At 36.0% G+C, this 13,156-nt stretch overlaps 1 protein-coding gene across 10 annotated transcripts in view; it reads right to left on the bottom strand.

Moving 5' to 3' along the window:
- The window catches only part of ZMYND8 (zinc finger MYND-type containing 8), a 59,875-nt gene that overhangs the window by 18,762 nt on the left and 27,957 nt on the right, over positions 1-13,156 (bottom strand). For 8 of the 10 annotated variants that reach the window (XR_012625581.1, XR_012625582.1, XR_012625583.1 and 5 more), the window contains exons 5-13: positions 12,748-12,966; positions 11,753-11,866; positions 9,945-10,037; positions 8,663-8,750; positions 7,966-8,021; positions 6,172-6,249; positions 5,163-5,278; positions 3,619-4,100; positions 1,541-1,681 (exon numbers count right to left, since the gene is read on the bottom strand). Coding sequence is in view for 6 of the 10 variants with exons in the window: in XM_074843568.1 (XP_074699669.1) it covers positions 1,541-1,681; positions 3,619-4,100; positions 5,163-5,278; positions 6,172-6,249; positions 7,966-8,021; positions 8,663-8,750; positions 9,945-10,037; positions 11,753-11,866; positions 12,748-12,966 (1,387 nt within the window). In the remaining 4 variants the exon portion in view is untranslated. The remainder of the gene's footprint in view (positions 1-1,540; positions 1,682-3,618; positions 4,101-5,162; positions 5,279-6,171; positions 6,250-7,965; positions 8,022-8,662; positions 8,751-9,944; positions 10,038-11,752; positions 11,867-12,747; positions 12,967-13,156) is intronic. The other 2 variants (XM_074843565.1, XM_074843567.1) reach the window with 1 other exon arrangement.

The raw sequence follows: 13,156 nt of genomic DNA, 5'->3' as shown, positions 1-13,156 counted from the left end.
ATCTCCAAAGTCTTACTTTTTCTCGTTACTGATCTGCAAATTTTCACTCCTTACTTGATCAAACTTGTTGGTCTATCTTTCTGCCTCTGTTATTCAAGGACAGGTCCTAGACTATCAGGAATATGTATTTCTTCCAAGCAATTTGTGTATAGCTTGGTCATTCACATCTCCATTTTTCAATTTAGCCAGTCTGCCAATAACAACAGATGGCTCATTATTGCTGAATTGGAGTATGATCATAGAGTCCTCCTAGTACTCTGCTCAAGGTACGTAAGTGTCTTTGTTTTCTGGACTTTCATGTTTGTTTTTTCAGAGAGAAACCCTGTTCACATTATGTATGACAATGAGACACAGTAAGTCATATCTGAAAACCATCAGATTCACAGATGAATCTATGGCACAGCTGACACTATTAAATGAAGAAGGGTGGCCATTTTCATTCCTATCACCAAAGAGTACATTTGCAAAGGAAACTCCCCTAAAACTGACAAAATAATGGATATTCTACTTGAAAGCATACTAGCTGTTCTTTTATGGTATTGCTCATGGACCATAACATCGTATTTTCTGATCCACAGTATTCATTCAAAATATTCTATGCTCCAGCTGATGTCTCCCATCTGTGGCTCAAACAACTGCAGCACTAGAAACTTAATGTTTTTCCAAATGCATTGTCACCTCAGATAAGACAACAAACAGCTGCAGTGCAGCAGAAGAAACTAATTCTATGGTTACGTCCACACAGATAGATTAACACTCTGAAAAATATACGTGTGAGCTTGTATCCAGAATTGGAATATCTGTAACTCACTGAAAGCATGAATTCAGCATCTGAGCTCAAGCCTTCCTGAAGTATTTGGCTAACACCACCAAGGGGCAGAATCCTGCTTCTCCATGTAATGTCATGTCGAGGTACAAAGTAGCCAGAATTGAATCAAGAATACTCACAGGAACAAAGCACGACTGAGGAAACGGATTCACATCCATTTGACTTTCAGAATTGTTTTACGAACTTAGTACTCACCTACTCCATCTTTAAATTCCACAATCCCAAAATTTACTTCTAGAGAGTTTCAAGACATCTGCTAATTCCTTCCATCTATCTCCCTACAGAGGGATGGTCAGTGAGGAGTTGATGTGAAGGCAGCAAGAGAGAAGAAGCCCTAATACATCCTAAATACCACAAGAAAACCTTGCCAGCAATTCGCTTGAGAGTTTGAGGGGTGAAAACCAGCAATGTTCATGTAATTACAACCTTTAGAAACTTACCTACTGTTTAGAAACATCAGTTTGTACAGTTCAGCTAAAAAAATTTATCCTTTAACTACTTCCTTTTATCAACAAGAAGAAACAATAACAGGAACCTTCATTTATAAAACAAAGCATATTTGATGAAACAATAATTACAAATGTGCCTCATTTAAAGCCTTTTGTTCATTTAAAGCCACAGACAAGCAAGTTTGTTCATATTATGTTGCACTGACACCACTGTTATTTATTCAGCTGTAACACTATTAGGTTTTCAAAGGTCAGGACTAACCAAGATTAAGATTCAGAATGCTTCCTGGAGTGGAAGTTCTTTCTTGCTTAGCAGAAATTGGTGTTGATGCTTGAGGAGAGAAAGGTTTGGGGCTGCCTGACAAGCTCCCTGCTTGACCCGTTCTTGTTGGTGCTGGAGAAGCTGAAAAAGTACAAAATTAATAAAGACAGATTTAAAAATCATCACAATGAAGCCATATCCACTGGGACAAAACAGCTTCTAAACATATACAAGCAGGGAAAGGATTTTTGTTTAATAATTTCTCTGCTACACCGTCATTTTAAGTTATGACTATCCCTTTAATTTTAGTTTAACAGAAACACAGAAAGCCCCACCTACCCCATTTTCTAGCTGCATTAACAGAGAATTAGAAGTACAAATCACAGTAAGTTTAATCAGTACAGCTGGAGATCAGTGACCAAATGTCTCTGATAAGGTAACAAAATATTCCAATTTGTACAGAGTTTAAGCAAAATCCTGTGCTCTGAGCCTTTAAAATCTCTGTGACATAATGTTTCAAAAAGAAACTTCTGGAAACAGCCAGTCCAGAAAGGGAAGCATCTGCAGGTCACTACATGAAAAAAGAAAAGGACTCATTTTTTGTCATCAAGGGACTAATTTCTGTCTGTTAAATCTCTGCTTAATGCTCTGAAAATGTCATCCTAAACTCACTACTGGACACTTTTTCTTCCCCAGTACATCAAAGATTCTCTATATATTTTCAGATTCCTAAATGGTAGCAGTATCTGCTGTTTCAGTAACTGTTTCCAAGTTATTTTCTACACATCACTCAAAATGCACAACAGAGGCATCCAAATAAAAACATTCTTGTCCAAGGATAGTGCAGCCATACTACCTGAATTATTTTTTACAGCAAACAAGTAATTTCACTTACATTTGAATTGAAACACACAGATTCCAGTAATATAACAGCTACATTTATGCATAAAGTAAATATTACAAAAGTTAGCATTTATAACAACATACAGGTAGAAATGCGAGATGGGAAACTGAATATTCTAGTTTAAATGCTGTTAAGTCCAATCTAGCACTTCTATGCACTAGGATAGAGGACAGTAAACGGCTTGAAGTTAGAAAAATTCCCCAGAATTGCTATAAAAATCAAGAAACCAAAGTAATAGAATAACATCTGTCATCATCTTTTATCTTTATCTGACAAAATAACTTCAATGTCACTTTCCATTGCTATCTCCACTACTATAAAGAAACAATAATGTGGTATAACAAAAGCTCTATATTTTAAGACACAAACCAGCACCTGTTAGCTACACCTTATGTATAGAAGCTGTATACACATATAAACATGATAATTAATGTATAAACTTAATCATTCCTTTTGACATGTCACAACCTAGCCTTTATTGGCTAGAAAGAATAAGAATATAATAAATAAATAAATGGCATTTTATCTAAAAACTGCAACAGAACATACTGATTTAGTTTTCTACACAAAGAAATCCTTTCACCAAACCCAAAGTTTTAAAACACATTAATTAATATGCATCATTTTTTTCAGATAGCATCTTTTGTGGATGATAGTTTGCCTGACTGCCACAAAGTTAGCTAGCATTTGACTACATTATAAGTCTGAGAAGTCCAAATTCTGTATTCTACACTCCTTTTTCTCTTTATCCACTCTGCCTATGGAACTGTAGTTTTATCATATTTTAGCTATTCAGTTGGAAACACTATAAATGAAGCTCACTGCCTTGGAAAAGAGCTATCAAATTTTAAACAGAATACATCCTAATCATGACAATTCTAACTCTTTGTATTTACTTCCACTCTCCATTCACTTTGATGGTTAAAGCTATTTCTTGCTATTTTAATTGAAGGGTTTTGGTCATTCTTCAAGATTATTTTTTCCTTCCCAATGTGACAGAAAGGACTGTTATTTATTATCTGTGATACTGAAAGTTAAACCCATTTTTTTCTAAAATTTCATCATAAAATGAGTATTAATACAGTCTGTCTTTAAAAAAATACATGGAATAAAACTAGTGCATTAAGCAAATGCAAAGTCCTGTACCCTCCCCCCCTCATTTTTTTTTTTTTACCTGTATTTTTCTCAATAAAGTCCATGGATTCTTCACTGGCACTAAAATGACTGGAAGTTGCTTTTTTCTCTGCGTCCTGTTCAACATCAGATCCAGTGTGAACTGATGAGTTTGTACTCATTGGTGACCGTGGCATATCTGTCAATGAAATCCTACGACCAGTACTACTACTCAGCATAGACTTGCTCATTAGAATCTTGGGCGATGCTGTCATATCAAAGTTCAGTTTGATTTTCTCTTGTTTGTCTGTCTTTGCAGTTCCAGCAGTTGGGTTTGCAGGGTCTAGTAACATTTGGTATTGATTGTTGGGAGTATATGGTGTCCGGAAAGGTGCGTAATTAAATACTCCAAATTTTCTACGAATGTTATCAACATAAACCTCCATTTCTTGCATTGCACTATTGAAGATGCTCTTAGTCTTTTTCACAGAAAAAGGAATTTCTTTAGACATGAGGTAGCAATTATTTATTGGAACCCAGGCCCTACATATAAAACAGAAAAGACAATATAACTACATTTCACACTGTGGATTGACATTGGCAACTTTTGTGCACATATTAATTTATTTTAGCCTAATCATAAAGATATGTACACCTCAGATCATTTCAAATGACCATGTCTACCACCTTCTTTTAATAGTTGAGTGCTTAGTTTTGGTAAGTAAATTGCATATCTTAGATTATCACTAGCTTATTTTACTCTACCCAGTAACACATAAACCATGAATAAACACTGGTCAAATATGATGAAATGTTCCTAATTAGAATAGTCTATGTAACTGTAAGACAACCACTGCTGTCATAGTTAGCAGAAAAACATAAGCAGCCAGTCAGGAAAAAAGACTTCACAAGCAGAGTCTTAAAAAGATTTTACACCCCATGTCAGGGAGATCAAACTCCTCAATGCCAGGAAAAGTTCTATCAACAAGTACTGGACAGGTTTTATTTATCATGAAATGAAGCAGACTAAAACTGTGCCTTCCAAGATTCTAAACTACCAGGAACCGTGACTTAATTATTTCATGACCCTATACAGTTTTTGGTTTTTTACAGTACACGTTTTTATAACTGTATAGATTTATTTTTTTAATTAATGACAAACCAACTCATATTCATCATGGCTTTCTCCATCTAAGCAGAGGGTTCACAAGTACAGAAAACTTAAGTCCTTTCAGAACAAAACTGGCATTTTCAACTCGTATTTTCTATATTTTTAAAATCTACAATCATGTTTATTCCCATAGCGTTTAGACAACGTAAAGAACTTCATTGGCCTCTTCCACCTTTAAGAACTACAGTGTTCTACAGAACTAACCAGACACAGGAATTAACTTGCATAGTCACTGATATTATATATGTATTAATCTCACAAACACAAGACTTAAATTCTACAGACATCATGTAAGAAACTAAAACTGTACATGCTACAGTATTATATAGTTTATTAGGGTCAAGGTTTAAAAGACAGGATCCAAAAACTCTAAGAGCACAAAATTACAAGAATTTGTAAGTACAGCCAAAGACATCCTTTGGTTAAATTCCCACCTGTCGTGTTGGCCAAAGAAACGGGCATCAACTTGCCCGTCTTTATCCCTCAGTGCTTTAGCAGGCCAGAATGGAAAGCCTTTGAGTTTAGCCCAGACCAAAGGGTGGGGATTGCTCTAGAGGAAGAGGCAAAATACACAATAAGAAAATACAAGCAGTATTACCTTCAAATCTGATAAACAACAAGACTTTTTTTGTGTCTATTACTTAGATTCAATAAAGATCCAACATCCACAAGGCACTTGCCAAATACAAGATTCCATTTTACTATATACTTGATATATACATAATAAATCCTGAGAGGACAAAATAATCAAATTATTAAAAAAACCCAAACCATAAAACCTTAAGTATATCAAATAAACACATAATTGTACTTTTTTATTCTTTTAAAAAAATTATTATTAGTCCCCTCCAAACATGTAGCATAATATAAGTTAGGCTGTGGCCAATCTTTCAAATTCTCTGATTTTCACTTAAGACAAAGAGAGAACTTAATGGATTATGCACTTCTACTTAAGAATCTTAAGGAGTCTTCTCAAGTTTGGTGCAGTATTAAACAAAAACAGAAAACAGACAACCTATTAATAGGTCATGATAGAAAAAACAAGTCTAAATTCTCAGATGCACACCTGCAGAAAGAGATATTCACATTTCAGAAATCTTAACCCTGAGTGCAAGTACCACATGCAAGCACAGACGACCCAGGAGCAGGTATCTTATATTTGAGGATAGAGAACTTGCAAACTGGTTGCTGATACCCTTTACACTTATTTCTGACTGATCCAATCCTTTTGTGAAAACATGCCATCTTAGAACTAAACATCTTGAGATAGTCTGACTCCACAAAGAGCACAATGCACAAGCACAAGCTACTTGGTAAACTACAGCAGCTTTCCTTGACTCGGTAACCACCACAGCTTTAAAACAATGGGGGGATAACAAGCAACAGTCGAATGAGAACTGCTAGTTTAATGTATTAGCTAGACTACCATAATCCTTAACTTACACAAGGCTCACAAAACCAATTTTCTCGTTTTTGGCAAGCAGCTAAATAACATTCCGGACATACTTCAATTTCATTCATCTGAAAAGAAAAAGTAAACAGTTATTGGACAGCTTAAACAGAGTCCAAAGTGTGATCAGTATTATTATGTTAGCCTGTCTAGTTTGCTAGCACAACTTTTCCTCAAATTTGAGGTCATAAATCAACATTTCCCAGGTGGCCAAGAAGGCCAACAGCATCCTGGCTTGTATCAGAAATAGCGTGGCCAGCAGGACTAGGGCAGTGACTGTCCCCCTGTACTGGGCACTGGTGGGGCTGCACCTCGAATGCTGTGTTCAGTTTTGGGTCCCTCACTACAAGAAAGACATTGAGGTGATGGAGCTTGTCCAGAGAAGGGTACGAAGCAGGTAAGGGGTCTAGAGCAGAAGTCTTATGAAGAGTGTCTGAGGGAACTGGGGGTGTTTAGCCTGGAGAAAAGGAGGCTCAGGGGAGACCTTACTGCAGTCTACAACTACCTGAAAGGAGGTTGTAGCAACATGCGGGTCAGTCTCTTCTCCCAAGTAATAAGTCATAGGACAAGAGGAAATGGCCTCAAGTTGTGTCCAGGGAGGTTTAGATTGGATATTAGGAAAAATTTCTTCACAGAAAGGGTTGTCAAGCACAGGAACAGGCTGCCCAGGGAAGCAGTTGAGTCACCATCCCTGGAGGTATTTAAAAGCCGTGTAGATGTGGTGCTCAAGGACATGGTTTAGTGGTGGACTTGGCAGTGCTGGGTTAACAGTTGGACTCAATGATCTTAAGGAATGATTCTATGATTTACTTGCTGTGAAATCAACACTGTTTGGACCTCCACCTTTTTCTACCCCTGTAACGTATGCATTCCAGTTAATAAATAAGTCACATTTTTATATCCCTCTTCAAATTGTATGCTACTGTCATTTACTCCAGTCAAAAAAATACATCCTTTATTTGACGTTGTATTCATTCCAGTGATCAAGAATTATTTATCATAATTTCTTCTAGTGGCAAAAATATAACCTCAGTTTGGCATTTAATTTTGTAATTTATGCAGAACCAAAAATAAAGTATTTTACTCCTTATGCTTGTATTATACAAACTAGTTAAGCTATCAGGCTTAGATTATACATGTATTTTGTTCTTTTAAGAACTGATAAATTCTCAGAATTTATGTAAATCATGGATATCGCTGTGTCAACCCAGGGATGGAGAAAGCACTTCCATAAATATAACAGGTCAGATCATCAGAAAATGTATATATTTGAACAGTATTTCATTGATATTACATTTAGAATAGCAAATTTTTGTAATACTAAACATTATGAATTGCCACTGAAATAAAATCAGTGCAAATGATCAGTTAAGAATGCATGCAGTCATTTTTGCACTTATTCAGAGGAATTTTATATTGTCACAGCAAAAGGACCACCAAAAAATGCATCTATGAATCAGAAGATGTGGGTCTCTCTTTCCAACTCCAAATATTCAATTAGAAGACAGGTGTCTGTGCAGAATCTGTATGTCCAGTTTCTTCTCTTTCCTCACCCTCCCCTGCACCGCAAGGCTTAATTATAGATAGTGAATAACCTAATGGAAGACACATTAGCAATGCCTTTGCCAAAAATCGTTCTGTAGGCCATGGTTATACATATCTAAACATAAGAAAGCCTACAAAAACTAGTTATGCGATACACACATTAGAAAACACATTATTTCACTCACAAATACATGAAACAGAACACTTTAAAAATACAGAACAATTAATTGGGGCACTCATACCTCATGCTCACAGATTTTGATGATGACTTTTGCTGTTTGTGTCAATTTGTGATTTCCTGAAGAAACAATAAAATGCTTTAACCAAGAAAATTGTTATGCTAGAATTATGATAAAATCAACAGGTTTTAGATTTAGAAGTTAACATTAAAGACAAAAGAGAACATCTAAAGAGACCATGTAAAACATGTATGTATAAACTACATGCTTGCAAAAGCTGAAGGTAGGCACTGTTCTTAATATCGTAACAATCTTTAAATGTTCCTTTCTGGAGCCTACTGCAGTCTGCCCGTCTGCCCACCGCTGATACATCTTTCAGTGAGGGACATGCTGTATGATCTCCTCAATTAGGTCTCCTATAAAGTGGTGTGTAATGCAAAATGCTAAAGCAACCTGGGGCTTGGAACCAGATGATGGGGTTGGAACCGGATGATTTTTAAACTCCCTTCCAACCTGAACCATTCTAACTTATTTGAAATTTTTTCAAGTTGGAATGAGCAAGTGACAGCATGGGCTGTGTTTAGTCCTACAGTTTTATGCATGCCAGTTGTTAAAAAAAAAAATCTGTTGTGTTACACACTATGGTCATTAACAGGAAGATACTTTCAGCATTTGCCAACCAGAAGCCTGCAAATTGCTCTAGGACTTTACCTATTTCAAAGTTTTATATCTGAGGACATAAATACATATTAATACTTACCCCCATTGTAAATAATGCAGTTGTGCAAAATCCATTTGGCATCAGCCAAAAATGCTTCAGTGCAACCGTACATTTTCTTTTTAACATTCTGTAAAGAAAAAATTAAGAGTGTATCAGGAAACAGAAATTAGTAAAAAGAGACAGCTTCTTCCTGAACATTGTTTCCTATCAGTCATAAAATTAATAAAACTATCAAATAAAACTTAAAACTGTAAATAAAACTTATTTACTGTAAGATTTATGATTCTAAATACTTAAGAATCTGTCAAATTCAGGATCTCTTTAAACTGCCCTGAAAATGTATGAACTGTCTAAATTAACTCTAAATAATGAATTACCTTGATCAGCATCTTCAACATTTAAAAAAAAAAGTGTTGAATTCATGAAACAGTGTTCCATTCAATGTCTCTGCAGAAAACTGAGTCCTTGATTTCTTCTACTGATGTATTATCGCTCCACAGCATTTTTATTTTTTAATTTTTACAAGACCCAGAAAAAAATATTGGTCATAGTACGTAAGACAGTATGTTTGATATTCCAGTCTACCCACTGGGTAAAGTAATCTAGTTAGATAAAATGAGTTGCATGGTTTTATTTACACCTTTATACCATGAAGACATCAACCTCCACTGTAAGGTCATGGAGAATGAAAACTTGCTGTCTCTTCACCAGGCCCTAGCAGAACAAAGCTCTGCAGTGCTTCACTCTTCATTAAGCAGTGGAGAATGGAGAACTTTTTTCATGACTTGAAACTTTCTAGGTTATTACTGAACTGAGAATGAAAGTCCCATTATCCACCTCTTGACTGGTGGGTTTTTTTTTTTTTTTTTCTTCTACACCTCAGGTGCAGTGGAGATTATAATATTTGTTGAATGGATCAGTAAAATTAGTCTGGAATGATCCCTGGATATACACTCAAATGGTTCCAAATTAATGGACCACTGATCCATTAATAGTTTACAAACATGACCAAACACAAACTCTGGTTAAGGAAGTCTCCCCACAGGATCATTCCTGGAATTAGATGAATTTATACAAGAGGAAGCCATCAGTGTAAGCGTGTTTTTCCTGAGCATCTGTTACTGGTTCAGACAAAATAGTGGACTTGCTCAGCTGGCATGTGATTGTTTTCAAACTGTAACTGAACCGGCATTTATAATCACCAAAAAAAAGCATCAAAATAATTTCAAGCAACCTCTCTCCTGCTCCCATCAAACACTCCAAAAATCTTATTGATAGCAATCAAACTCAAGGAACCTTCCTCACTTCGCTTCATACAAACCTTCTCTAATGTACAAAGGTCCATTGGATGAAAGATATATTCTGCATAATCTGGGTGTTGATCCAGTGAAACTGGCTTTTGAAATGGCTCTGTCTGTTAGGAAAAAAGAAGATAAAAATCACATTGCTTATTAATACCAGTTTCATCAATGACACAATACTCATTCACTTTCTAATACCACTTCCAACTATGATGTCAGTGAAAATTCCTTAAAGGTAAACATAAAATTTTGTGAATAAAGTACTGACAGAAGAGGAACTAAAAGGTCTCATTTAACTGATTTTTCATATGCTGGAAGAAATTAATTGCAAAAGTTAGGGGTTTTGTAAAATATACTACTATTATTTACAGTAGGCTTTTTTTGTGAGGAGTATCAGATGAGGCTCAACATCTAGCAGAATAAAGACACTTACTAAATTTCTGATTCACTAGACTCACAAATACTTCTTTTTCAGACTTCGATTAGAATCTTAACTTTCAGAACAATGGTGGCTTGGTAATGCAAACGCATTCAAACTTTTATCAGTGGGGCTCTACACGCTGTATCCGCTAACTGCAGTTCTTGGAACACAACCAAAATACTCGGGTACCAAAACAACAGGTTATTAGTAAAATGCCTAAAGGGCAAAATATCTCCATAGCATTCATTAAACATTAGCTTTCTAACCACATTTTCAAAACATTTTGTGAATTCAATATAAACAAACACTGACACTTTGCTACTGGAAAGCAGCACTCAAAGCTTCTAATGGCTCCATCTAATAGGATATTGTTTAGCACTGCAGAGGAAAAGGATTCCAAGAGCCAAAATCTGTCAGTACTTAAGAGTAACCTGCCTGAAATTGTCACTACTGTTCTGCTAAAATATCACAGAGATCAGAGTTGCAGAGAGCCCATGATTCTGCATATCTGGTTTTCCCACATATTTTACTAGAACACTGCAGGCACAGAAACACCCTCCCTGCTCCTCTAACTTATGTACAGGATCAAGAAGGCAACAGGAGTTAAGACAACTCTTGGTAATTCATCACATATTTTGATTTACTGTTATCTTCACACATGTGAAAACTACACAAAGCCTGCATAGTTAAGAACAAGAGACCACAATTGTTGAAACTTAGAAGCAAGAATAAGTGACTGGAATAGCCAAAATTTTGAGGCATGGTGATTTTGAGAAGTGAGTCTAAGAGAAATACATGGAGATAGGTACAAGTTGGAGGGAAACCAATTTTACTTCATGATAGTAATTCATAGGACAGCAGCCTTATATTGCGTGACAGTTAATGGCACAGGTTTTCACCACAATGAAGAAAATTTCTTCAGCGTTTTAGAAGTATATGATATAACTAACTTTTGTGCTAAGAACAATTTCTACTAACAGATAGAAGCTAGGTTTTCAACAGGAATAATCAATAATATAACAGTGTCTGTGCCTAGGATTCCTGCCCATGTAACTATTGGTAAGAGATCATGTCTCCTCATTCCTCTTGTATCTCAGAGACAGCACTGTCCACTTTCCGAGAGTGAGAAACCATCATGTCCCACTGGAAAGCCACATTCTTTTTTCACTACACCTACTGGAATTACATCCAGAAGTTACATCAAGAAACTACATTTTAAATGCACTCCAAAACAGTCTATACAGCCTAAACGAATCTGTCTGTACTAGACAGGTGATAGACAGCACGAAGCTGTCACATACTATCTGATAAAATAAACTCAGTTCATAACCCATAAAAGGAAGCAAAACCCAGGGTTATGACAAACATACGATCCAAGCATTAACAAAAAATAAAAATCTTCCTTACCCCTGGCTGTTTCATTTTCTGTAGTGCAAACTTCAGTAAATATGATAGCTGTTCAATGGTGAGCATTGTCATAGCTTTACTCTGTGTTTCTATGCATTCTGCGACTGTGATTTTCTAAAAGTTAAGATTAAAACATATTTTGTCAGCAAGTATTTCTAGGTAAATTCTTCTCCACTGAAACATTCTAGCATTCACATGGAAGATAATAAGTATCTTGTAAGAAACAAAACATTTCTGATGATGCAGTACAGATGCTTGCTTTACTCTGTTTTTGTTCCGGGTATGTTACTAACAAAACAAAACAAAACAGACAAAAAAAATAAAAGGAAAAACCAGACAATTATCCATCACCTTCAAGGTCATGCAAAGTAAATGTGTGAATACATAAAATTCCCAAATACAGTGCGGGTTCACAGCAGCGTGAACGAGTGAGAAGGTCACCTGGGCTCTAGTACAGTAAGTGATCAAAGAAAAACATGCAATAAACCAATTTGCTTTCACTAAAGATACTTTAATGTTAAGTATCCTCTCCCCAGATATCACTGGAGAGGAATCATTAAATTCTTCCTCAGTCCTGCAGAAAAAAATAGTAATAAAATACCCACTTATTTATGTAGACCCTACAGTGCAATTTTTTTCTACACTGCTGTAGAGCTGATCAGCCCACTAGAAGAAGAACAAGTTAAACTAGTCAAAAGTGCAGAAAGTTTTCAGAATTAGAGGTGCCTGATGAAGAGATCACTCTTTGAAATGGTTACTTCTCTAGAGATGGAAACAAAGGAAGTTGAAGACCCATGGTAAGAAGGCAAACACAATCCAGGTACACACACAGAAGAAGTGGTGAAGCAGCAACAGATGCCCCCTCTTCTGTACAAATTTTTCTGGTACCTTTACCAAGAGGTAATACAGGAATAAACCAGAAACAATTCAGAACTCAAAAAAGCTGCTTATATCTCACAAACAAGAAAGAAATCCACTCCTTATATCAAACTAACCTCACATTCTGGGCAAAACCAATCCCCCTCTGGTTCCGCTGTCAGTTTCAGACACTTAGCATGATAAACCCGAGGACAGAGTTCACAGCAGAGGACTTGGCCTTCCCGATGACAAACCCAGCAATAGAAATCATTCCGTCCATCCTGTGGTACAACATCAACAGGGTCTGTGGTGAGTGGCTGCTTCATATAGTAAAACGGACCATGTCTTAGTTCTGACTGAAATGTAGGCAAGAAAAACAGGTTTGGTTTCAAAACAAATTTGCATTTTTTCAAATAATAGTATTCATAATATATAAGCAAACAGCAGTTTACAGAATTTGATTAACAGTTATGCAAGCACAGTATCTTATTCATTGCACAAATTCATTCATAAAGAAGTTTACTTCTTATTCAGATATCAGATGCC

Source organism: Strix aluco, chromosome 17 (genome assembly GCF_031877795.1).
Source record: "Strix aluco isolate bStrAlu1 chromosome 17, bStrAlu1.hap1, whole genome shotgun sequence".
NCBI lineage: Eukaryota > Metazoa > Chordata > Aves > Strigiformes > Strigidae > Strix > Strix aluco.
Note: the sequence above shows the minus strand (reverse complement) of the source record. Positions and strands in the feature narration are given on the sequence as shown.